The 27,206-nt window shown below is 42.6% G+C and overlaps 1 protein-coding gene across 2 annotated transcripts in view; it reads left to right on the top strand.

The window, feature by feature from the left end:
* Positions 1-614: 614 nt before the first annotated feature.
* The window catches only part of pds5a (PDS5 cohesin associated factor A), a 38,313-nt gene continuing 11,721 nt past the window's right edge, over positions 615-27,206 (top strand). The window contains exons 1-18 of one of the 2 annotated variants that reach the window (XM_080759200.1): positions 615-718; positions 1,625-1,774; positions 12,555-12,758; positions 15,091-15,177; positions 16,466-16,563; positions 17,446-17,572; positions 18,023-18,103; positions 18,436-18,576; positions 19,413-19,528; positions 20,192-20,286; positions 20,423-20,568; positions 21,117-21,268; positions 21,728-21,841; positions 23,986-24,067; positions 24,177-24,225; positions 24,424-24,563; positions 25,442-25,557; positions 26,801-26,906. In XM_080759200.1, coding sequence (XP_080615326.1) covers positions 1,664-1,774; positions 12,555-12,758; positions 15,091-15,177; positions 16,466-16,563; positions 17,446-17,572; positions 18,023-18,103; positions 18,436-18,576; positions 19,413-19,528; positions 20,192-20,286; positions 20,423-20,568; positions 21,117-21,268; positions 21,728-21,841; positions 23,986-24,067; positions 24,177-24,225; positions 24,424-24,563; positions 25,442-25,557; positions 26,801-26,906 — 1,965 coding nt within the window. In that variant the 5' untranslated portion in view covers positions 615-718; positions 1,625-1,663. Of the gene's footprint in view, positions 757-1,624; positions 1,775-12,554; positions 12,759-15,090; positions 15,178-16,465; positions 16,564-17,445; positions 17,573-18,022; positions 18,104-18,435; positions 18,577-19,412; positions 19,529-20,191; positions 20,287-20,422; positions 20,569-21,116; positions 21,269-21,727; positions 21,842-23,985; positions 24,068-24,176; positions 24,226-24,423; positions 24,564-25,441; positions 25,558-26,800; positions 26,907-27,206 lie in introns of both variants that reach the window. The other variant, XM_080759201.1, reaches the window with a different exon arrangement.

Genomic DNA, 27,206 nt, shown 5'->3' on the forward strand with positions numbered 1-27,206 from the left:
ACCACCACTACTACTACTACTACTACTACTACTACAGTACTACTACTGTCTACTACCACTACTACTACTACTACTACTACTACTACTACTACTACTACTGTCTACTACCACTACTACTACTACTGTCTACTACCACTACTACTACTACTACTACTACTACTACTACTACTACTACTACTACAACAACATTACTACTACTATACTACTGTAAAACATGTGTACAGGCTATTTTACATGTACATAAGCAATAAGTGAATTCACTTTACCACTTGCAATTATTACACATACAATGTATGAGTACCCTATTCCCTATTCTTTTCTAGCCATGAATTAATCTATTTCTCTATTTTAGACCAGAAAGAACAGAATCATCACTTAATGAAAGTTAAGTGATTTGACGTAAAGTGACATGAAAACGTTTGAAACATCCTGCACTAACTGAAGATAAATAACACTGGCCTTGGATCATCATTCTGAATCCCGCCACATCTATATTCATATGCAGTGCCATTGGCAGACCGAAGGGGGTGCTATATACCCAGGATACACACACGCACGCACGTACACACTCACTCACGTACACAAACACGCGCGCACGCGCGCACACACGCACACAACACAGCACTGGAACTGCACTGACTGAGGGGAGAAAGCTTTGTGCCGAAACTAGAAACCCAACCTGTGTCAGACCAATGAATTAAAACGGCCTACTTCAGAGGTAAATACTAAAGAGGAATCCGCAGCAAGCGCCTGCGGGTACGTTTTGCTCAAACTGTATGTGTGTGGAAATAGATTGAATTCATTTAGGATGTTTAAAAATAAAAGCAGCCGTGAGGGCAAGTTGGTAGAGAGGAGAGAGGAGCTAAACTAGCGACAGGAAGAACCAATGTTGATGAAGTTGTGGTGGGGGTAAAAAAAAAGAAAAGAAAAAAAGATACAAATAAGTACATTTAATTGCATTTCTTCAATTAATAAAGTTGTAATGATTATGAGAAATTGCAGAAATTAGCCACGAGTACAGCTATTTGAAGCAAAGGGTTTGGAGACTTTTCTCTCATTGTTGTAGTGCTTGATATGAGGGTATGTTTGAATAGTTGGCGGCCTGTGTTAGCAGTCCATGCTAACCAGTTTGCTAACATGGATGGACAACATGACTAGTAGCCGTTAGCTAGCTAGCATCCTCAGCTACTCCCTCCCGCAAAATTGCCTGTGAATGATGCCTGCAGTGCAGCTAGTTGGCTAATGGACTCGTAATGTTCTGGTGGGCATGTGGCTACTGTTCGACTTGTAAAGCATACCACTTTGACTCGTTCTATTCGAGTGGTTCGTTTGACTGAAGATTGTAGTCTTTCTTGTCCCCTTGCCTAGCGACTCTTTGATTATGGAGCTTGATGTTTAGCTGGCTGTGTTTTAGCATCCGAGCTAACATTAATGTTTAGGTGGTCTTATTGTGTTTTGTCTTGCAAAAACATTTCGTTGCTCAGGACATCACAGTTTGAACGTGCTCGCTGTACCATTTTCTGGTACAGAAATTATCACTGGAGGCAAGGAATTGTCGCTTAAAGATGTTTTTTGATAAGTACGGTAGAATGGTTGTGTTGAACTTTTGTTTTGTGACCTATAGAGGCCAGTAGAAGACCGTGCGGATTATACTTCAACAAGCATGGAGTTCCCGCAACAGCAGAAACCGGCGCCGGGGCTCATCACCTATCCGCCAGGGGTGAAAGAGATTACGGACAAGATCAGCAACGATGAGGTGGTCAAACGGTTGAAGGTAATGTAATTCATCTCATGCTCTCTTTTGAATATATGGCATAAACCTCACAGCAGCTATGCTGTGCATTGATGATTGAACCTATTCGGATCGATGCCTATTGCCTACCACCTGGACCATAGAGAGAGAAACCCCCTAACTTTACGAATTAGAAAGATAACAAATCAAGGTGCTCTCTAGAACTTGCCAGGTATCGACTGACTTGTGTAACATATCCAATCCAGCATTGAGATTGATTAGTGGTAGCCTATCTGTGCTGTGAATGTGCTTGCCAAAATGTATTTAAGTTTAAGTTTGGCATAATGTCATCACACTTAGACAAAAACGGAGTAGTGGTTCTGAGTAGTGGTTCTTCTTTGGTTCTCCCCCCCCCCCCCCTTCTTTTGAGCCATGGTCTGCAAAAGCGAAATGGGGCTTATGTACCAAAATATCCAATGACCTAAAACGATTAATTTGGGACAACTACAGCCTGCACTATATTGGGGTGCAATACACTGTGTGTAGGTGTTTGTCTGTGGTGGCAGCAACACAAGATTTGAACTGTCCTACAACAACATACCAACAGTCAGACACCCTGGTCTCCTCAAACCCTAACCTCACAGGAAGCCACCAGTGATTTTTTTTAACCCGCAGCACAGATTAGTTTTAACCGGCCATGCATGTTGGGAGCCACGGGTGATTTTTAACCCGATGTAGGGATGATTTAACCCGCAGCACGGGTTTGTCTGACTAATGACTATAGGACTGTTGGTATGTCTAACCAACGTATGCATCCCTGGTTGCACTGGTGTGCGTTTTCAGAGGTGTGCCAGAATATAATTTAGGTGTACCAACACATACACAGATTACACACACACACACACACACACACACACACACACACACACACACACACACACACACACACACACACACAGACCTGCTAAATGTAAGGTGCACTGGTGTGACCAATGAAACGGTTTAGTTGTTTTTGGGTGCTTTGTGCGATTGTGAGACGGTTACATGCTCCTTGACTCCTTTGGATTAAAATTGAAACACTTGCCTTAGGGCTCCCAGTGAAAATGTTTTCCCAAAACAGCCTATATTCCCCCCCGAGCTTTTTCACATTTTTTATTTAGCTGCATTGCAAAAGTAACATTACTTTTAACAGTGCAGAAACATAGTTGCTTCCTTGATGTATTGATGAGCATCAACGACCATCACCTAGGCACAGTCACAGACACACAGCTCCCATCTACTACTGATTACTGAAAGTGACATTTTTCTCTCCAAAAGCACTTGAATAATGGAAGATGATTAAAGCTCACATTTCATATCACACACAACATAAATCACTAGCCCCCCTACATTTTATTTTATATTAAATCGATTAATATTTTCGGGATAAACGATATATGTCTGCAGGATTAATATGCATATACGATATATCGTTACATGCCTAATACATATTAGCTGGTGGACAACACCGACATACATACCCAGCCGATCGCAGTACTTGCTTGTGCAAGTAATGAGCAACCTCTAACACCAACCAAATGTAACTGAACAGCGAATTACTGTGAACTAGATAAAGTGCCCAAGGCAGGTGAGGTTGTGGCCTCACCTATAATAGGCCAATGTGAAAAGGGTGCCATTTCTTCTGACGCCTTGGATGGCAATTGGATGATTTAAGGCATTTTGTTCCAAAAATGTGTTTTGCTAAAATCCACCTGTTGGTGGCGCTCTAACCGACCAATGTGAAAAGGGTGGGATACTGTATATTCCTCAGCCTATATTACTCTCAATGGCTCTGTAGTGACATTGTGGCAACAAGTGCTGTTGTATGCTAGTGATGCAATAGGGTGGATAGTGTGGATGTGCTTAGTTGGGTAAACTTGATAGGATTTATTTTTATTCTAAGACTAGCACCTAACGAAAGCTTCATAGCATACACCTACTTATGGTCTGCAAACAAAACATTTTTTGTGATCAAGAAGAGTTGCATTTATGAGGTTCACCTCTGTTATACTAGTAGTTAGTGTTGCCTGGACATATTTGATCAAGGCTCAAGCCACGTCTCCCTTTCATACTGAAGCTGTTCTAGAAAATCCTGTGTATATCCCAGGTTGTGAGTTGTGTTTCCTTAGCGTGCTGTGAGGTAGCTTGATTTACACCTCTGGAAATTACGCTAGTGATGCCTTGATTCATGGAGGCATTGCGTATTTTTTTTTACTCCGTAACAAGGCCATACTGAGCTATGGAGCAATCCTACTCCTTAAAATTTGAACCTGGCATAAATCTTTATTACATTTAGTAAAATAAATAAATAAAGTAAATCTTATATTAGTGCTTGGACACATATGTAGTCGAATCAATATCACGATTATTTCAATGCGTCAATTACGATAATGAACGATTATTTTATACACTTTTCTCACACACACACACACGCACACACGCACACACATTGTGTAATTTGTCACAGGTGTGTGACTGGCGCATGGGTTGACAGTTGACACAGGTAGACCTGAGAATGGGTGACACAGGTAGACGGACAGAAACAGGCATCTCCATATATGGGCACCAAAGGGAAACAGACGGGAATAACCGGTACTCTGACAAAGACCCACTATGATGACTCTGACATATTGGTCGGCTTGGCGGTGCGGCGTAGGTGTGAGGGCTATCTACTCTGAACCTATAGTATAGATACATTTGCTGTGTCCAGGGTTAGAGATATGCACGGTGACAGCAATTAATTTGTTTCATGGCCAAGGTTTCCTTATTGTTATGTCTTGTGTACAGTTACAGAACAGTACTAAATTGATTTTGTTCTGGTTCCTCAGACATTGTAACAAAATGAATGATTGTAAACAACATGCTGTACGACAATTAAAAAACTAAACAGTTTGACTTTGACCGTTGTCCTAGTAGTGCTTAAGGAGCTTGAAAGCACTGTGTGCAAGGTTGTTACTCCTGGGTTATAAATATATATCAAGTCTCAACATCTTTGAGTTCATAGAAAAGCTTTAAAGTGACATGGGTCAGTGTGCCCTTGGCAGTGTTTAACACAGAGGCTGTCTGACCCCAGACAAGCAGTCATATATACCAGACAGACAGACAGTGGTAGTGAAGCATAGATTTCGAGACTATGATATAACCACAGATTGAGGACAAATACCAGTAAGACCCCCTGAGGGCGAGAAGCGTGCAGGCCTCCACTTGGGTGACGGCAGACTGCTGGGCGAGCACTGGCGCTTTGGCATGGGGGGTCAGATCAACATGGGATGAATTCTGTACTGGCCATATAATAATAATAATAATAACTTCATTTATATAGCACCTTTCTAGGCATGAGCCACAAAGTGCTGCACAGGAATAATAAAAAATTGAAAAATAAGATGACCTATCATAATAAACGTAATAAACAAGAAATAACCAAACATTTAAGCAAATCAAGAACATATCAGGGGCCCGTTTCACGAAACTTGGATTAGAGATTAAACTGGTATTTAACAGATATCCTGGTTTAATATATCCTGGATCAGCGATTAACCTGTTTCATGAAAGCTGGTTAATCTTGCCAGATTAAGTTTGCCAGTTAACCTGGATAAGTGGATATGTTGAGGCTTGATTCAGTTTCATGAAAGCAATGCCACACAAGTTACTATGGAAACTAATGCTGTGGATTTAGCCTGCTTTGGACCAGGCTAACGGCCAGGTTTAACCTAATCCTGATATCTTTACTGTTCATTAAGCAGTCAATCTGATCACAAACCAATGATTATTTCCACACTTATTCAATTATTATGGGTTTATGTTGCCTTGTTTTAATCGGTCTGCATTAAAGGACTAATTTAAGCACTATATACAAAATCAAAGAACCAACATATATATGATGGCTGCACAGTGCACAACCTCATCCTGACAGCTTGTAGATCAGCTACTTTTGGTGACTGTTCCCCCAGAATAGGTTTGCTGTGGTGCAAGTGGTAAAAAAGAATTATTATATTATAAAAAATAAAGTAAAGGTGAAAACATGACTAAATAGCACCATTACTCATTGTTTTACAACATATTACCATTGTAACATTTTACCCACTATTGAACCCATGACCCACGGTTCACCAGTCTGGCCAACAACCCCCTTCCCCAAAGGTAACTCCCTCAGAGGAGGGAGTTATGGCCAAATATCACGATGCTACAATATCATTATGCTTACAATATTAAGAATCCATTACATTTATTATGGCGATTTAGTTAACCCATTTTGGGCGGGACGGAACCCCTTTTGGTGTTAGCATTATATTATGCTTTAGCTATTGAAAAATAGCAGATCTACAAGCACGCAGTGCGCCACCGAGTGGTGCGCTACAAGCTTGTAGGTCCTAGGTGGAGCATAGGGCCGAAATCGCACCCTTTCATTGGACTCTGTTTTGAGCAGTTTTCTTCAGCTGGGCCCATGATAGTCCGGTCGACTCATCTTTGCCTCACTCTCCACTGATCTTGTGTCTGTTTTGGCCTCCCCACTTTTCTTTTGCCCTGTGGATTCCAGTCCAGTGCTTGCCTAGTGATGTTGTCAGTAGGTTTTCGGAGGGTATGTCCAATCTACCCCCACTTTCTCTTCTTCACATCCTATCTGATGGAGTTTTGGTTGGTTTTCTCCAACAGGCTGGCATTTGATATTTTATCAGGCCACCTGATGTTCATAATGCGTCTTAAGCATCTGTTGACAAATGTCTGGAGTTTGTTGGTGGTAGTATTTGTCACTGTCCATGTCTCTGATCCATAGAGGAGAACTGACTTGACGTTGGTGGTAGTGGTAAAATGTACTAATGTAGAGGGTCAGATCCACATATGGAATGTCAGAACGGGAAGGACTGGTGGAAAGGATCATCATATGGAATGTCAGAACAGGTCACCTCCATATATAGAGATTTATGGGTTTGAGGTCAGATGTAGGGTTCTGGCCGGCTCCATATATGCAGATCTAGGTGATGATCTAGTCTTCTCCATGTATGGTTATTAGTGACCTGCGGATGGTGGATTTAGCCGCGGGTAACCGCGGTTGGCATATGGTGCGGTTAATATAAATGGGATGAAGCGGTTGGATAATGGGTGAATAATGTCTTTTCGGTTGCGGGTGACAAAAAACTCCATCCGCAGGTTTATAATGTTTATCCAGCAGAATACAGTGTTGTAATTAATTGCTTAATAATATAAACTCAAGCTGGACAAAATGGCACCAGTCCAGCAGATTCTAAGCTTATTTGCACGTTTAGAGAGTCCTTGGTTGCAATGGCTTTCCCAGAAAGAGCGTGATTTCCTTTTTGTTACCTAAGTATGTTACAGTTTACTTTGAGCCAATGTCATCCCTGTTACAGTTTGCCTTCTGAAGGTCCCTCCCTGTTTTTCCAAGTCGCAATTTGGTCTTTGCCATCCATCCATTCACTGACAGATTCTCATTCCATACTCAATGTCTTCTCAATCTTTTGCCTGATACAAGTAATGCTGAATCATTGGCTTACAGTAAAAGCTTTCATTTCATCAACCCATTGGGCTGGAAGCAAAAACCTTAAATCACAGTCGATCCATCTTGCATGAATTTCACCACGACAACTCAAAATGTGACTGTGTATTGTGTATGACTTATGTGTCGGTACTACTACTGGATGATCATGTACAGGCAGAAATAGAGGGTATGCGCATGCTTAAAGTGAATGGCACATCGAGTGGCAAAGTAACATGCAAAGTGAGTAGGACTTTTAAGACTTTTCTGTTTGGATGCATGGGTTGTCGAGTCCAGAAAGTAGTTTTTTGCCACTCAGTAGGCATTCCTGCATAACTTCCGGGTTTGATGATGATGTCACGTGCATACCCTCTATTGGAGATGCTCCGATGCATGTTTACACTTTACACACAGCAACTATCTTAGGCAAAGACCCGCCCCCGTCTGCCTCTGATTGTCCCCCCTCCCACTAGTAGTAGGAAGGAATGGCCATTGGGCGCCCACATTGTCAAACTGGCAGCCAGCTGGGTTGCATGCATCGTTAGTCATTAGACTCCCAATCCACACCTCCCGGGTTCGAATCTCGCAGCTGGCAATGCTCGCGAATGTGACACATGACTAGAGGCGAAGCAGTTCATGTGCGTCACAGAAAAGGACGTTCGGTAGGCCAATCATGTTGTTTGTATGTGTCATATTTTGCTTTGTAGTCGCTACAGTGCATGTACAACTATCATCAGATTGTAAGGCAAGAGAGATGGATTTCTCCTCTTTAGTTTAGTTACACTTAACACTGGAAAAACTATGGTTAAGTGGGAAATCGTCTATGATAAATTGCAAAAAACTCTATTGATTAGTTGCCGATTCGATTAATCAATTACTAAATTAGTTGACAACTAATTGAATAATCGATTCGATTACGATTAATCGTTGCAGCCCTAATCTCAGATGTGCTCAGTGTGAACCTGCTCTCATCACTGAAGAGAACCGGCCGGCGGGTGCGAATGGTGGACCTTTCAATTCTGGTGTTCTCTGATGAATGCCAATCGAGCTGCACAGTGCTGGGCTGTTGCCACACATCCCACTAGAGGAGTCGTTGGGCGCTTATGCCACCTCATGGAGTGTCTTTCTGACAGAATATTGGTCAGAATCATCATGCACCAGTAGCCAGTAGTAGTTGCTGGAGGTTGTTTTGTATGGGTCTGGTTTACACCCTGTTCCTCCTCCTCTGCACAAAGAAGCAGATACCAGTCCTGCTGAAGGGTTGTGCCTCTACTTGTGTAAAGGCTGGTCTTCTGGTATCCCCTCCATGCCCTTGAGACTGCTAGTGACTGCTACGGTCGCGGACACGGTCGGCAAACCATTTTGCATTACTTCTAACCGCATGTATATGGATGTGCAATCCTGGATTGAGGCACCCACAAGTACCGCCTCATGCTACCTCATGCTACAAGTCAAGGACACTAGCGGAACACAAAACTAGATAAGAATCAGTCAGAAAGTATAAAGAGTGAACAATTGTCTGTGGCCACCACCACATTCGTGTGACACTCTGCATGAGAGGGGATGGGAGAGAAAAAAGATCAACACATACAAACATGATATAAATTATTTCATGTTAAATTAAGTAGAATTTCCAGATTAATTCGCCAAACACTTTATTTTCTGCCTCAGTCTGTACTGTGTGATGTCAAGTTGGTTCTGTATTGGCTATATTCGTTTTGGTGCATTCATTGGCAAATCTTGTCACTCAAACCCCTGTCAGAGGGGCTATAAAACCGACTTAAGACGGCTTAGACTGAATTTAATATGCGCAAACACAAAGGCCCTTTTTGATTCGATTAAACTTGATATCTGTCAGACTCAGCTGATCGAAGCTCCAGTTGCAGCTGAAAGAGCCGAAAGAAAGAATATGTGTGAGAGTCTGTTGACAATTTATTTAAGGGTAGATTATTTCTTCTACCTAACTCCAAACACCATTAGCATTCTGGTAATGGTACAGTACAGTACACAGGCATAAGGGGCAGGTTTGATCACGCGTCACACACCATGTATTAAGTAGACATTTGTGATTAAAGTTCAGACCAGATTTACTCAGCTGAACAGTTCCATCATCACTGATTATTATTCTGCACTACCAGAGCTAGTCGGGGAGAAGATGCTGGAGTCAAAACATTCATACACAATCATGCATATTGTTGCAGGAAAGTAATAGGGCTACGAATTCTATTGATTACTTCTTTGATTCATTATATATAATCCAGATTCATGTTTTGAATGTTTTATATATGAACAAATGTAAAAAAAATGTGAAAAAAATGTGAATAGATCTTTTCATGATGGCCGAGCTACACCAAGTGCACAATACGTGGATACGAGCATCCTCCATAAGCACTTAAGTAGACTTTAAAATAGGACTGGATCTAAACGTGTGTGTGTGTGTGTGTGTGAGACGTGTGCATTTGTGCGTATACGCACACACGCACTTTGAAAAGCCTGTTGTAGCTCGGCCGCAATCGACTAACTGATTTAACAACTTATCCCTGTGTTATACTTTGTTATATGATGATGTGTCGCAAAAATGTTTGCCACGTTGATGACCTACAAGCTCATATATCATAATTCCATGCTGCACGTTATGAACTCTAAATCAGTTATATTTTAAAATAAATGTCTGAGACGTACAGTACATCAGCTAGTCTTCAGTGCTGGTTGCATGTAGGGCTGTCACGATTTTACATTTAAGTAAAGACGATTAATTGCCACACAAATAATTGCGAATAACGTTTTAGTTGTGTTTTTCTCATTGGAAACTGGAACATTTAATATGATTGCCTTTTAGGCTTCGTAATGAAAAGGTGCACAGGGCAGATATGACAAGTAACTGAAATAAGACATTACTGGCATTTTTATACATTTTATACATAACGGTAAAAATAGTATGACAAGTAAGCTTGTAGATCTGCTATTACTGCTTTTGTTAATGTATGAACATCTTTCAACCTGGAAACGACCATGACAAAGACAATTATGACAAAATAATTGCAATTATCTCAAATAATTGTGACGAATATGAATATGTAATAATTGTGAGAACCCTAGTTGCATGAACTGTCATTGCTTATTTACGTAATTCCCTTATTTATATTGTTTGTAAAACGTCCTGGAATAATATGATCTTGGTTTGCAGATGCCATTGGAAAAACAATAGGATCAGTTTGCATGTGCAGAAAAAGAATCCTGCAGAACTCTGTAACTGATCTCAAAGTTTGTACAGAGAGAACAGTGCTGTAATGAGGGCATGCACACGTGCACGTACACACACACACACACGCTGTTAACCACAAGGCCCACAGACATGTCTCTGTGCAAGTCGACATCATCGGTTGGGAGTTTGGCTGTTTTCAGTTGAGAGTGACTGAGCCTGTGTGTGGAGGAGTGAGTTACACTGACTCTACTGCTTGTCGGGAGCAGTGTGCCCATCCCCCACTCCACTGAATGACTGTTGAGGAAGCTCCACTGAGCCTGCCACCCCCCCTCCCTCCCAACACACACACACACAGCTACAGGACTGATTGTTGGGTCCTAGTGCCTAGCATGTCATAAGATTTGTTTATGGCTGTGAACTTGTTTGAGAGCAGATATGTCCTGTTTACCATTGCACAGCTCAGTGTTTTAGAGGCCAGGTTAAAGATTGATTGTAACTTGAGACTTGGAAGTGCTGCAACAGTTATTGTTTTTTTGTTTTACCTGTTGCAGCACTATAAAAGGTTTTTTATAACTAATGATATCGATTAGTTGTCTTGTATTGTATGTTCTTGTGTTGTGCTAGACAAATTAACGAAAGCTTTTTTTTTGTCACAAGGGAGAGTGCCTTGATTTGTTTTTATTTTTCTATTTTATCCCACAATTTGTGTCAATTGTCTAATGTAGGCCTGTGCCGTGGCGCAGCGGTTCAGGCACCTTGGCTGGTAGCCCAGTCTGGCGGTGTGCCGCGGGTTCGGCTCCCCATCCCGACGGCCTTTTCTGCATGTCATCCCCCCGTCTCTCTCACCATTTCCTGTCAGCCTACTGTCTGTCCCTCCATAAAAAAAAGTATGGAATGGAGGCGAAAGCCAAAAAAAAATCTAAAGTCTAATGTAATCCTGAGCGCTACATTCCCTCTGCCAACCTTGGGAGAGCAAAGCCGGACTGACCTCATGTTTCCTTCAATGCATAAGGACTCAAGGAGTCCAAGCCGCTTCTTTTCAAAAACGAATGGAAAGACGAGACTTGCGCTCAACATACGTACAAGTACAAGCTATTAGGAAGAGAGTTTTATCTCCGCAAAATCGGGGATATTATGAACACACTCACACACAGAACGGAAAGATGATTTTGACAGCCACTTTCAAGGCTACAACTGATGCACAGCGCAGTAGCTTACCTTATCGAAATTTGAAGGAACGAACTATTATAGGCCTACTAATTGCTTAGCGAAAACATCTGCAGAAATCTTTCATGCCCCATGATTATTTTACATCTGCTGGTGGGTGCTCAAACTCCTGATTCACATCCACAGACTAGTACAAAACAGAAAAGCGTCAATACTTTTTCTAGTTGAGTGCCCATTTGTATATGAAAACACATGGTAGGTTATGATTCAAGAACACTTATTAACAATACATAGGCCTACCTCTAGATCTGGTGCGTTTTATTTTTATTGATTGTTAATCTCCACGTTAACTCTGTTCATTGAAAATATCCGATCTGTAGCCCACCAGTAGCCTGACACCCAGCCTTATAGTTCGAAATGTGTTTGTTTTTTTGTTTTGCAGTGACATTCCTCAGAGCCATGACAGCTTTGGTACAATTTTTTTTAACTGTAAATAAAGTGAAAAAAGGCAGCGATCCTAGCACTCAAAATGGTTTAAAATTTGTCCTCATTTTTAAACCATTTTGAGTGCTCGGATCGCCGCCTTTCTTTCTAGTATTCCAGTCCCACTGATCTTTGTAGCACCAGTCGACTTTATGTTTTACTTTTATTGCACCTCCATCGAGCACCTGGTTGACTCTCTCTTTGTTGTAAATAAAATGAGACTGGGAGTGGGGTGCGGCAGCTAGGTCAGGACGTAACAGGGGGTGCACGGCCAAAAACGTTAGGGAACTGCTGAATAATCAATCGTGTGAAACATGCAGTAATAGGATGCTGTCATGTTGTTCAATGCCAATAGTTCTGCATTCTAACACCAATCAACTAACCAACATAAATAAATTCCCAGCTTACCCCTCTTCCTCTCCGTTCACCTCCATCAGATGGTGGTGAAGACCTACATGGACATGGACCAGGACTCTGAGGAGGAGAAGCAGCAGTATCTAGGCCTGGCGCTGCACTTGGCTTCAGAGTTCTTCCTCAGGAACCCCAACAAGGATGTGCGCTTACTGGTGGCCTGCTGCCTGGCAGACATCTTCAGGATCTACGCCCCGGAGGCACCCTACACTTCCCATGACAAACTCAAGGTATGGAAGGACAGAGTTGTGAGTGTTAGGTAGTTAGGTAGTCGGAGTTAGTGTTGAAGTGTCCTTGAGCAAGACGCTGAACCCCTAATTGCTTCTGAATGTGCAGTTTGGTGCCTTGCATGGTTTCCTCCGCCATCGGTGTGTGAATGGGTGAATGTAATGCACAATCTATGTAAAGCCAAGGCGCTATATAAATGCACCAATTACCATTTACAAACATTTATTATAACCATGCTCTGTACTAGGGCATTAACCAAACGTGATTTTTGATAGTCGACTCGACTACCATCAAATTCTATTAGTAGTCGATTAGTCGGCGGTAAAATATGATATTTATTCCATCAAATCAAGCATTAAAACATCGTGTTCTGAAACAGCCAACGAGACGAGCGAGTGAAGCAAAACAGCCGGTGAGTAAGAGAGTGGCGACACACCTATGGGTTTATAGTTCCAAACATTGGAACTATCCCATTGAGATAGAATGAGCACTTCCGCATTCCATTGTTACAGTGGGAGTCAACGCGAGTGTCGCCACTCTTACTAGAATACGCTGAATGCCGCTCTGATTGGCCGAAATTAGCTCAGCTGTTTCAAGTCAAAGTTGCAAGTCCACAATGACTCACGGATGGACGCGTTGTGAGCTTGTACATCTGCTATTTTTGATGCGCAAGACCGTTCTACGGAGCAGCATAGCATGTTACGTTGTTCTCAATGTTTGGAGACTGTCTGGAGCCGTGGAGCGGGGAGGAGGAGGAATGAACCATGCGATGTTTTTCATACAACAATAAATGTTCAACAACAAGTTACAACCACAGTTCCTTTGGTTTTTAGATGGAGCTACAAGCTAGGAGGAGGTTATGATTACATACTAGGTTTGCTAGCTAGCAGGCTGCCACGCTATGAAGATGATCAACTACTTAACTTCATCGCGACTATTATAACTATCATCGTGCGGCAACAGTTTTTGTTTGTTGGATAAGCATGAAGAAACATGAAATCACGGCAAGAGCTACTGTAGTTTGACTGTCACCAAACTGGATAATATTGGGCAGAGTGAGGAGGAACTCCTGCTATACTTTACTGTACCGGACGACACGTCTCCAATCTAACTTGTTGAACAAACTACAGTAATAATCTCACCAATAGTAAAAGTATTTACACACTGTAGTTGTCCCCATTGAGCGTATGAGCCTATGAGGCATATCGCATTATGCTTTTCCCAAAGAAAAACTGTCTTGAATGCTGCTATAGTGCCACTGCCGATCCGCCGCCCACCGCACCTACACGAGTAAGGGTGACGGCAAAACCCACGTACAGTAGGCTTGTATATGATATGAAAACAATCAGCCAGGAATGGATTAGTACTGAAGTTGGCGAACTACCAACAAAACCACCGAGCTCACAGTTGCATGTCTGCTGTAGAAAAGCAAAAAATAATAATAATATTAGCGAATAATCGGATGTCAATTAACAGTGTCGACTAGTGTTTTGCTAGTCGACTAGCCGACTATTCGATTATTATGTTAATGCCCTACTCTGTACTCCTCTGGGAGTGGTGAATTTACCAGCTCAACTAGCTTTTGCCATCATAAATAACCACCAGCACAATACAATATCCCCTAAACTTCATCTAAATAATAATGTGACTGGGGTAGGAGAATAAAAGAAAATGGGCCTATTTTAGAAATATATTTCGTTCACATCAGGATGCCCATTTTATTTATTTCTCCAGCACACAGGGAGCTTCACACCCTCTGGTCAATACAACTTCACACAGGGAGCTCCACACCCCACACCCTCTGGTCAATACAACTTCACACAGGGAGCTCCACACCCCACACCCTCCGGTCAATACAACTTCACACAGGGAGCTCCACACCCCACACCCTCTGGTCAATACAACTTCCCGCGGCTATGCACATAGATGTTCTGTCCAGCTCATTATTACCAAACCACCCTCTCTGTTGTTGAAAGGTGCAGTTGGTAGTGTTGAAGGGCTAAAATAACCCTCCCTTTTTTAATGAAAGCGCCTTTGTTTCTTTTAGTACGTCAAATACAGTACAAGTGCATTGATATGCAGTTGCAATTATGGGTGCTGTTTTGGACATTTGAAAACATATTCACCCTGCAGTTTAGAGAAACATCAAACTGGGTCAATGGGGCATGTATTTATTTACTGGAGCGCAACACTGGCACCATAGTGAGGCATCTCTGAAAATCAAAAGGTTGCGCTCTGCAGCTTCTTTTAATCATAACAACATTTTCTTTTTTTTTTCATTCACATCCATTGTTTCTTAACTACACACCTTTGTTCTGTGTTAATTGCCCCCAGGATATCTTTCTGTTCATCACCAGACAGCTAAAGGGACTAGAAGACACCAAGAGCCCGCAGTTTAACAGATACTTCTACCTGCTGGAGGTGAGGAACTCAGTGGTGGCTAGCTAGAGTTACAGGGAAGGCTCGCTGGGCAAGACCTACGCTGTAGAGTTACAGGGAAGGCTCGCTGGGCAAGACCTACGCTGTAGAGTTACAGGGAAGGCACACTGGGCAAGACGTACGCTGTAGAGTGTATTCACTGTATTGAACTCAGTAGGTGCTAGCTAGAGTTACAGGGAAGGCACACTGGGCAAGACCTACGCTGTAGAGTGTATTCACTAAGTTACAGGGAAGGCACACTGGGCAAGACCTACGCTGTAGAGTGTATTCACTGAGTTACAGGGAAGGCACACTGGGCAAGACCTACGCTGTAGAGTGTATTCACTGTATTGTATTGTATTGTAGAGTTACAGGGAAGGCACACTGGGCAAGACCTACGCTGTAGAGTGTATTCACTGTATTGGCGGAAGACCTACGCTGTAGAGTGTATTCACTTTATTGGCGGAAGTAGCCGGATTTAGGAGGAAGTACCGCTCAAGGAAATGACGCGTTGACGCTTTACAAATCTGTTTACATCTTAGAGTATATATGAATAGAGACGGCACCCAGAGGAAACCCTGAGGCGAAATGGACATAGTGGCCGAATTTGGTATTGCAGCGTGGGCCCAAACACATGAACGTGCTGGTCCGTTGACAGTTGACTATCATTGTGCACGTTCACGATGACACATGAACGCTGTTTCATACGTGAACGCGTGCAATGATGTCTTTGGGGCAAATCCATCCCAGAATGCACTCTGTTCCTACCCGGAAGGAGGAGTGAAATCGCCCCATGCGCTTTTGAGCAACTTAATGCAAGTGGATGGAAGGAGAACTTGGGTGCCATCTCTATTCATATATATACTCTAAGGTTTACATTCTCTGTGAATTAAACAAGTGATTGTGATTGGTCGAAAAATATCGTATCCGGGGGAAATGCATCTGACAGATGTTCCCGGCCCGACACTTCGGCTATACACTGTCTGCCTTAGATTGTGGCCAGGCTTTTGTCTTCGCAGATGAGTAAAACCGAGGCTAAAGGGAAAGAGGTGTGATTTTAAGATATGTGATTGTTACTATCTGATGAGACACTCCTCTCCATCTGAGGAATGCGGTAGATGAGGACGGGAAAATAGAAGATTGTAGGTGGGTGGGTTGAGGGTCGTAAAGGAATGGAGAAGAGCCATCAATTTGTGTGTGTGTGTGTGTGTGTGTGTGTGTGTGTGATGTTCTTGGGGAGGATGAGTGAGAGCTGACGAGTATAAATTGTTGTTGTTGTTTGTCGCTGTAGAACCTAGCATGGGTGAAGTCCTACAACATCTGCTTTGAACTGGAGGACTGTAACGAGATCTTCATCCAGCTCTTCAAAACTCTATTCTCCGTCATCAGGCAAGGCCCTCAACACTTACCCACTGTCTGATTTGAATGCACCTTTTTCTACAGTCCCTTCATTTGAGCTTAAATTCTGTAGCGATTGCGATATTTGCACAAATGTCCATGACTCTAATCTACCCTAGTTTCTGAACAGTGACCTTTTTAAATAAAGAAAATAACTATTTGAGAAGAATGTATTAAAAATGTAATGTTTTTTAATGACTCGCGTATTACTCGCGACCCAAAGGGTCAAGACTGTTTTAGCGGTCGTCCCAGCGGTGTGATATGTCCTGTTGCATGGTGGCGCATGTCGACCCAAGTGATTAAACTGCTTCAATTCAATGGCCCAAACCACACCAAAGCGTCGCCAACTCGCCATGCAACTCCTTGCAACCAAACGGTTGCAAGAAGTTGGGCTTTAATTACTATCACTATCACTAATCACTATTTCAAATATTTCATAGGGCATTTAAAAGACAGTTTCACAGTTTTCAATTTTATGCAAACCGACTGGTGACATTTATTATGACCCCAAAGAATGTTATGTTCTGGTGGTGTGCACACAAAGTACATTTCCAGGGTGCTGGTTATTACCATAACTTTACCAGCGTCAGCAATGCACGTGATGCGCATATTAACATTGCCCCACTCGTCGGGAAAATGCAAAGCACCAGAAGAAGCGAGGCATGTATTCCCCTTTGACTGATAATCAAGATAAGATAAGGATTGGAATGATTGTGGTGAGAGAAACTGAATTCTCCAAAGACAACCCCAGATTGGGCTGTTTACTAATGCCCAATCTGTTTGCTCAAAATATAGACGCACATCTGTTGCCCTGATAAAACTATTACAAACCAGAGTGCTGTAAATCTGACATGTTTCTCTCTCCCTCCACAGTAATAGCCACAACCAGAAGGTTCAGATGCACATGATGGACCTGATGAGTTCCATCATTATGGAGGGAGACGGAGTCACACAGGAGCTCCTGGATACCATCCTCATCAACCTTATACCTGCACACAAGGTGCTATATTACACACACACCACTGTTCCTAATTCAGCCTTCTGATTGGTCCCTGACTGACTAACCAGCTGGCTCTTTCTGCCTTGTTCCGCCCTGGTTCCACCTTGTTTATATTGAATTTGCTAAAACATTTCTTTTGGAAAAAACTAAAAACAAATGATATGCCCAGTCACCTTTTTACTGACACAAAGTTTAAAATAAGAATTGAGTGCACAGAATATCAATATGAAGCAACTGAAAAACATATTATTTCAATGGTAGTGGATGGAGAGAGAGAGGATTTTTGTCCAACCACGAAACGGCAACCAATGGGTGCGAAGAGGGGCACAACCACGGGCGGGACTTGACAAATGGTGTATTTAGAGGTCCCAAACTGTGGTGCGTGCACCCCTTGTGGCAACATGTGCAGCAAGACCAGCAATACTAATTGTTAAATCTTCTGTGACACAGAATCTGAACAAACAGGCCTACGATTTGGCTAAAACTCTGCTGAAGAGGACAGTCCAGACCATCGAGGCATGCATTGCCAATGTGAGTACCAGCTCCTGTTCTACTCTTCCCTCTCCTCGCTTGGTGTCCTCATTTGTTTTATTCATTGTCAACAGTTCTCTAAATTAGTTTTTCAAGCATGTGATTCAGTCTGTTTTTCTTTCCACCTCACAATTTATTTCCTCACTCTCCTGTAATGGCGAATTGCAATTTTTCTGGGTTCATAAGCAATCAAGTAAACAACGTGAATGCAGCTTCACGTTAATGGAATCATCATCATTTGGAAATGAGGTCGCATAGCTGCATGAATCGTGATTGTGGTTACTTTTTGTGCTGCCCTACTGTCCTGTCTGGAACATTCTGTTGTGCCTCAGTTCTTCAACCAGGTGCTGGTGATGGGCAAGTCATCGGTCAGCGACCTCTCGGAGCACGTCTTCGACCTGATCCAGGAGCTGTTTGCTATCGACCCTCTCCTTCTCACCTCTGTCATGCCTCAGCTAGAGTTCAAACTCAAGGTTGAAAACAAACACTATTACCCCCAAAGATTTAAACCCGTTTATCCGTTGTAAATAACTAATTTATTTTCAAATAGGCCAAGCATGCTGTCACTTAGGCCATATACACATACATTCCTGACATTTGACCAGGTACATATATAATATGACTGTATTTGTGTAAACGAACAAAAATGAAACCAAATGAAAAACAAAGCTAAAATGTAAAATCTGTGCTGCTGGCTAGAGACTACAATGCTACAATGAATATAGAAAGGAAATAAGCGTCATTATTTAATAGATTCAGCATACCTTGCTGAAAGAGCCAATGACACTTTTTGATGTGTGGGTGGTAGAGACAGACTTGCAAATGAATAAAAAACAAGTAGCTATTAGAATGATTTTGATCAAGATAGCTTTATACATGGCAATATTTTCATGATTACATGTCTGTATTTTTGATGGTATTGGAAGATATATCTTTGGGATTTCTAAATGGGGTAGACGCTTACAATTTACAATTTACAATTTAGGCATTTAGCAGACGCTCTTAATCCATCTTATCTGACCACACCAACGTCCGGCATGCGCAAATCACCCATTGCTTCCGACATGCGTTGGTCCGACATGCGTTACGTCGTGCTTGCGGTTACGGTTAGGGTAGGGTGTCGGACTAATGTCAGACTGTTAGTATGTCGGAACTTATGCCTGTACTGTACCCTTCTAAATATCCTGGTATTCTGTAATACTTTGGACACCGCCCAAGCCTTCTTACAATAATAGAATATTGAAATAAGTCACATGCATTTAGCTTTCCTTAGCGGTAAGGATCTTATAAGGATACCCTTGTGTTTCAGAGTAATGATGGTGAGGAGCGGCTAGCTGTGGTACGGTTACTAGCTAAATTGTTTGGGGCCAAAGACTCTGAGTTGGCTACACAGAACAGACCTCTGTGGCAGTGCTTCCTAGGACGGTAAGTTACACACACACACACACACACACACAGAAGCCTAGTTGTGAGCCAGTGTGAAGCATAGAAAGTAGTACATGAGCCGGTCACTATTACACAATTAAGTTGCCAATTCATTGTCCCACAAAAGGTTTTGCGATTAACGATTTGTATTTTTTGCATTGAACATTGAAACGTTACAATTTGTATTTATGTTTGCCTTTTAGGCTTCGTAATCACAAATTGCACAGGGCAGATATGACCCTAACCCAAATTTATGAATGTACATTTCTTTCTTTCCAAAACATTTACAAAATTGTGGAAATGGCTGATTTACAAGCTTACAACATGCACGCTTGTAGATCTGCTATTTTTGAAAAATGTTTGAAAATGTATGGACAAAACTATTGACGATTATGAAAAAATTATTATCTCAAATAATTGTAATAATAATAATAATTTTATAATAATAAAATTAATAATTGTGACAGGCCTAAGCAGATCTAGATGCTCTTAAATCGGTTGTCTGTGCGTGAGATGATTTGCAACGACTTATAAATCAGGTGTAATGTAACGGGGCAAACCTAGCAGCACGCACCCACATCTGTATTTACTTACCCAGTCGTTGACTTGTGTGAACTCTTTTATCGTTTGTGAACTCAACGTTCTTTCGTCCTTCCACACCAGGTTTAATGACATCCATGTCCCAGTCAGGCTGGAGTGTGTCAAGTTTGCCAGCCACTGCCTCATGAACCACCCAGACCTGGCCAAAGACCTCACAGGTGTGTCTGTGTGATTCTGTGTGTCCATAATGTGCATCTTTTTCTCATGTATAGCTGTGTTCTACATCCCTTTCACATAATGTACAATAGCACAAAAACCCAACCCTGGCCCTCTCTCTATGCTTCAATGTATCAGAATTCCTGAAGGTGCGTTCCCATGACCCAGAAGAGGCCATCCGCCATGATGTCATTGTCACCATCATCAACGCTGGGAAGAAAGACCTCAACTTGGTTAATGACCAACTGCTGGGCTTTGTGCGGGAGAGGACCTTGGACAAAAGGGTGAGATCTCCTGCATGGGAAAACAAACATCTACCACTTAGACATGTGAAATAGTAAGGATACGGTATGAGACTGTGCGCCTACTCGGTGTGTTCTGACTCTTGCACAGGAAGCCAAACATGTACTACTTAATCAATCCCCTTTTGGGCAAGAAAGATGGCAGGCTTCCAGTCTTGCTGGCAAGCGATGCTGCTGCACATGTGTACAAACACACTCATGCATAACATGTATTATTCATATACGTAAACACAATGTGACTGTACATATGGAGCAGGGTATACTGTACATGTATTTATAACTACATAATGTGCATTTGCCCACTTTGTATTTTTGGCTGCTTTAGCCAAGGCCCTTCCAATAAGCATAATGTTATTCTAGTACAGTACAGTATAGGCCCCCGGGGTATTTTTCCCCGGGGGGAAAAGGCTCAACTAGTGGGGCACATGAATGGATTATTTTCCAACGAATGTGGGCAGTCAATGTTTTAATATTGAATATCACAAGAAAAGTACATTATTTGTCCTTCTCGTGTCCCTCCCCCCACACAGTGGCGTGTGCGTAAGGAGGCCATGATGGGCCTGGCCCAGCTCTTTAAGAAATACTGCCTGCACCACGAGGCAGGCAAGGAGCAAGCCCAGAAGATCAGCTGGATCAAAGACAAGCTGCTACACATCTACTACCAGAACAGCATTGACGACAAGTGAGCATATAATAACATAGATGAAGACACCCGCATTGCATGGCTAATAGTAATACACTGACTGTGACTGTTAGAATCAATGTCCCGGACAGAAACTATAAAAGACGGATGGGAATAATTGTGTAATACAAACAGCTGGCATCAAATGCTTACTAATGTTTCCTGCGTTTTGTTTTTGCCTGCTAGCGGTGTCGTTCTAAAGATGGTAATGTCTGTCCGCCCAAGTCTTTGGTCTCAAGATAGCTTTAAAACTGTCTAGCTTGTAGTCATAGGATTTGCTGTTCACTCGGGTGACCCCATGGCCTTTACAATAGTGCCAAAATGTCCACTTTTCCACGCATCTTCCATGCAAGAGATCTAAAAATGGACTAGGCAGAATGCCATGAAACGTGGAACAGCACAATATCTAGGGGAGTATATCATCTATTATCTCCATCTTATCTCTTGTCTATCTCACAGGCTATTGGTGGAGAAGATCTTTGCCCAGTACATGGTACCTCACAGTCTGGACACAGAGGAGAAGATGAAATGTCTCTACTACCTGTACGCCTGTCTGGACACAAACGCCGTCAAGTCAGTGCACCTGTACACTCATGCATCCACACAGACTGTCAAGTCAGTGCACCTGTACACTCATGCATCCACACAGACTGTCATGTCAGTGCACCTGTACACTCACGCATCCACACAGACTGTCAAGTCAGTGCACCTGTACACTCACGCATCCACACAGACTGTCAAGTCAGTGCACCTGTACACTCACACATCCACACAGACTGTCAAGTCAGTGCACCTGTACACTCACGCATCCACACAGACTGTCAAGTCAGTGCACCTGTACACTCACGCATCCACACAGACTGTCAAGTCAGTGCACCTGTACACTCACGCATCCACACAGACTGTCAAGTCAGTGCACCTGTACACTCACGCATCCACACAGACTGTCAAGTCAGTGCACCTGTACACTCACGCATCCACACAGACTGTCAAGTCAGTGCACCTGTACACTCACGCATCCACACAGACTGTCATGTCAGTGCACCTGTACACTCACGCATCCACACAGACTGTCAAGTCAGTGCACCTGTACACTCACTAGGGATGTCAGGGGTTAACCGGTTAACCGGTTAGCCGACCGTTAAGAAACATCCGGATATTTTTATCAGCTTTAACGGTTAATTTGCATAATAATAAATACGTGTTCTGATCTTAAATCCCTTTATTTTAGATCGTTTTTAGTAATAGTACAACATAAACATTACAGAGACTGTACTTGTCACTGTACAATACTTTAAAACAGTTGTCATGTTGCACACATGCCTAAAATTGTTCTTATTTGCACCGCCCAGCTTAATTGTCACACTCCAGGCTGCATGAACAGCGCTCTGGCTCGGTTTTCTGCCCCCTCAATATCCCAAAGTTCTCTGTTGTACTTCTGGCTAGTTGGCTACAAGGGTAGCTTTGCGGACTTGCGGTAGTCGAAATGTAAGCGAGTGACAGCGAGACGAGATGAACACATGTCGACCGTATAAATGCAGAGACCTACTTGGCATTATTAATTCCATTATTGGCCATTTGGCCTGGACGGAGAACGTTTACAGCCGCTGCCGCTTCCTCCTCCTATCCGTCTCCCCACACTGGGCACTGGCACGGCTTACGGCTATCAAGTTAGCCATGTGCTATCGATGTTTGAGGGATTTCTCGTCAGCGAAAAGTCAACAAACAGAACACGGTGACATGCTTGCTGATCTTCCTTAATAATAAAAAAAAAGGCTTAGCCCATGTGTCCAGTGGCTTTATAGGTAGCTCAGATCTGGACTGGATTTATTTATGTTTTGGACTAGAACTGGCGGACCTCTGTACTGTAGACGCGCATATGCATGCATCATGCAGATGCGATGCATTGTTTATTGATGATTAAGCCTACAACAATTTATTTATATTGTTAAATGTTGCTTTTTTGTTTGTCTTTTAAAAAAGGAGCATAAATAAATGTATACCATTCGTCTACCAACTTTAATTATGTAGCCTATACATGCATATTACATTTGGGGTAGCCTATTAAAAAAAAGAAAAAAATCAACCACTATCCGTTAATGACCCGGTTAATCCTGTCGGCTAACCGGTTGGGAAACTATCCGTTACTGACATCCCTAACACTCACGCATCCACACAGATTGTCATGTCAGTGCACCTGTACAGTGTACACTCACGCATCCACACAGACTGTCATGTCAGTGCACCTGTACACCCACGCATCCACACAGACTGTCATGTCAGTGCACCTGTACACTCACGCATCCACACAGACTGTCATGTCAGTGCACCTGTACACTCACGCATCCACACAGACTGTCATGTCAGTGCACCTGTACAGTGTACACTCACACATCCACACAGACTGTCATGTCAGTGCACCTGTACAGTGTACACTCACACATCCACACAGACTGTCATGTCAGTGCACCTGTACACTCATGCATCCACATTCCACACAAACGCAGGCATCACAGAACCCTGTCAAGTAACACTGACCCACATGTTTGAACTAAACACACACTGTCCCTATTGGGTTACACATTTGCTTAACAAGAACGGTGACGGAAATAAAGACGGTGAAGTTTCTCCTCCGTTTTTTGTAATCTCTCGAGTCTCAATTTACTTTCCTTTGTCTCTTTTTCTACACTTTTTTTGCACTCGCTCTCTTCTCTCAGGGCTCTAAATGAGATGTGGAAATGTCAGAACATGCTCCGAGGTCTGGTCAGGGAGCTGCTGGACCTTCACAAGCTGCCAGTGGTCAGTCTCACGGACACACGCATGCACACCCATACAAACATACTTGACATTGTTTTTGTTTGCAAGACATTCATTATCTCCATAATCCTAAATCTCTCTCCCCTGGCAGTCTGAGCCCAACAGTACAGCCATGTTTGGGAAGCTGATGACCATTGCCAGTGAGTTGAATAAGTGCATGTACACCATAAAAGTTATATTTTTTGTAAGCTTTTATACTCTTTACTCTACGTTTGTCAGTCTACATTTGTTCAATTCTTTACATCAAATACCATTTCCTTTATCAGGCACTGCAGGCAGTATAGTGTTTCTCTTGCTGCCCATCACACATTATTTAACCTTGACCTGTGTGTTTCCAGAGAACCTGCCGGATGCAGGAAAGGCCCAAGACTTCATGAAGAAGTTTAACCAGGTGCTGGGTGAGGATGAGAAGCTCCGAGTCCAGCTAGACATGCTCATCAGCCCAACCTGCTCCTGCAAGCAGGCTGAGATCTGTGTGGTGAGAGAACACGCCTACATCACACCTCTTTTCCTCAAACACATAGCAGATTTGACCTGTAAACGCATTTAACACCTCCCTATGTATTTCTGATATAAATCCTCTGCTGAACTAATCAAATCAAATCTAAGGGGAAATGATTGAGAAACGGGTATGACACTTTCTGGACAATAGGGACTACGGTTGTGCACAGAACACAGCCTATTGTATTACAGCATTGCCTATTATCATTTTAACAATATTTTAATTTAAAATTGCACATAGCACGTCGCAACGTGTTGTGATTGTGGATATTTTGTTCAACACTCTTGTATGATGAAGTAGGGCATTACAAAGAAAATTAGAAATATGGAGATATGAGTTTTCTTCCCGACAACAATTATGTTACTTTAGAGTTAGACGGACATGCTGTTCGCTTGGCTACAAATGTTAAGAATGTTAGTAATGTAGTTCACTTCACACAGATGTAGGGTTTGATGTTAACTAGTATCCTAGTACCTTTGTAGCATTTACCCTATCATTTGTTGACTAATTATATTGTAAACTGAGAACAGCAGAGCAGTTTTGTTGCATTTATTTGACCAATGAATTAGACGCCCGTCGCCACGCAACGACTTTGAAAAAAGGCGTATTTTTTAGATTTAGGGCAGGGGGAAGGAATGAGTTTATCAACTTAGATGTGAGTTTGCCCATGTGCGCACGCGTGCACACATGTCACACAGTCACACAGTCACACACACACACACACACACACAGTCACACACACACACACACACACACACACACACACACACACACATATGTATACTGTGTGTATATATCACACTCATAATCTTCAGCGTAGTGATTGAAGTGTGTTTACTCTGTTCTGTCCACAGAGGGAGATCACCCGTAAGCTAACGTTCCCCAAGCAGCCCACCAACCCCTTCCTAGAGATGGTGAAGTTCCTGCTGGAGCGCATCGCCCCCGTCCACATCGACTCCGAGGCCATCAGGTCAGCAGCAGGTCTTCATCCTTAGTGGTCCACTCCACTTACCCCTTTGGTCCAACTGGTGTGGACGTGCATTCGAATTCTGGTGCGGATCAAACATAGTGGAAAAGGCCTACTAACACGTTCCGTTTCCAAACGAACCATAGTCCGGTTCGTTGCGGTTGGCAAGACGACAATCACAACAAGCTTCTGTTGGCTAGCTTGAAAAAAGTCCTGTGTGAACGCTAAACAGACCAAATTTAAACATTTGGTCCCTGATCCGGACCTTCTAAACGATCTTTGGATGTGAAACAGACACTTTATTTTAGTTTTTTTAAACAGACCCCAGTGCTATTTACTGAATACATTCTTGTAAAAACGTGGTCACGGTATGCTACACCAGCCAGCAGAACTCTCTACAGGTCACATCCAATAAGCCTTGTGCTCTCCTCTCCCCCATGTCCCTGTGTGATTGTATAACAACACATTTACAACAGCATGCAGGCTTTTCTCATTCAGTGAGACACCTACTGGTGGCAGGATGCAACTACAGGTCTCAGACCAAATACCAGTTTAACCCTTTCTGATCAGTGGAAAAACACCACACACGGGGGCTTAACATCTGCTCTGGATTGACCGATCGAATGGATTGACCGTGTCGAAGCTGGTCAGCCTGACCGCTTGTTTCATGCAAACACTAGACATCTGCGTTAGTGCTAAAACCCTTTACCTGCAAGTGATTTTCTTCCCTTTTTTTTTTAAACTAATGAATTAAAAGAGGAATGAGTGATGTTTTTGTGTGAAAATAAGGTTCAATAGCTCTATATGTGCCATATAAAACATTGCTTCATGGTGTTTAACTGTTTATTCAGTAAAAGGGTTCTCCCCGTCTGTCAAGCTCTTTGGTAAACAGAAGAATTTCAGGGAGAGAGAACTCATGCCGGAGGCAAGATAAACAAGTGAAATTAAAGACATTAAATAAACAAAATTGGGACAGTATAAAATTGAAACTGATGAATAGGTTCTCTCTCCTGTTTAGATTACTATTTGTGACCCATCTGACAACTTATCTCTTGTCTTCACTAAAGAGCTGGAGAAGGGAGACCATGATTACTTACTACCAAGTGATTACTATGGGAATATACGCCAGAGCTAAAGAATAATAATAATAAAAAAGAATATATATATATATATATATATATATATATATACACATACACCTTATGCCTACATTTTTTATTGTTTGTTTGTTTGTGTTCTCTATCAGTGCTTTGGTGAAACTACTCAACAAGTCTATTGAAGGCACAGCTGACGATGACGAGGAGGGAGTCACCCCTGATACAGCCATCCGCGCGGGCCTGGAACTACTCAAGGTTAGAGAGTGAGGCACGGCAATGCAGGTGGACAGAGCAAAGAAAGAACTACTCGCGGTTAGAGAGTGAGGCAAGGCAATGCAGGTGGACAAAGCAAAGACTCAAGGTTAGAGAGTGAGGCAACGCAATGCAGGTGGACGGAGCAATCAAGGCATTGCTGCTTCCATGGATTCAAGTTCTCAGTCGCCACAACTGATTTCAGTCATTTGGATTCCATAGAAGCCAGCGTGTCTCCTGTGAAAGCATGCTGCGCACCGAAAATAGCAGATCTACAAGATCACAAAACGTTGCAGCGTGACG

The sequence above is a fragment of the Protomyctophum bolini genome (genome assembly GCF_963924005.1).
Source record: "Protomyctophum bolini genome assembly, chromosome: 3".
Classification (NCBI taxonomy): Eukaryota; Metazoa; Chordata; class Actinopteri; order Myctophiformes; family Myctophidae; genus Protomyctophum; species Protomyctophum bolini.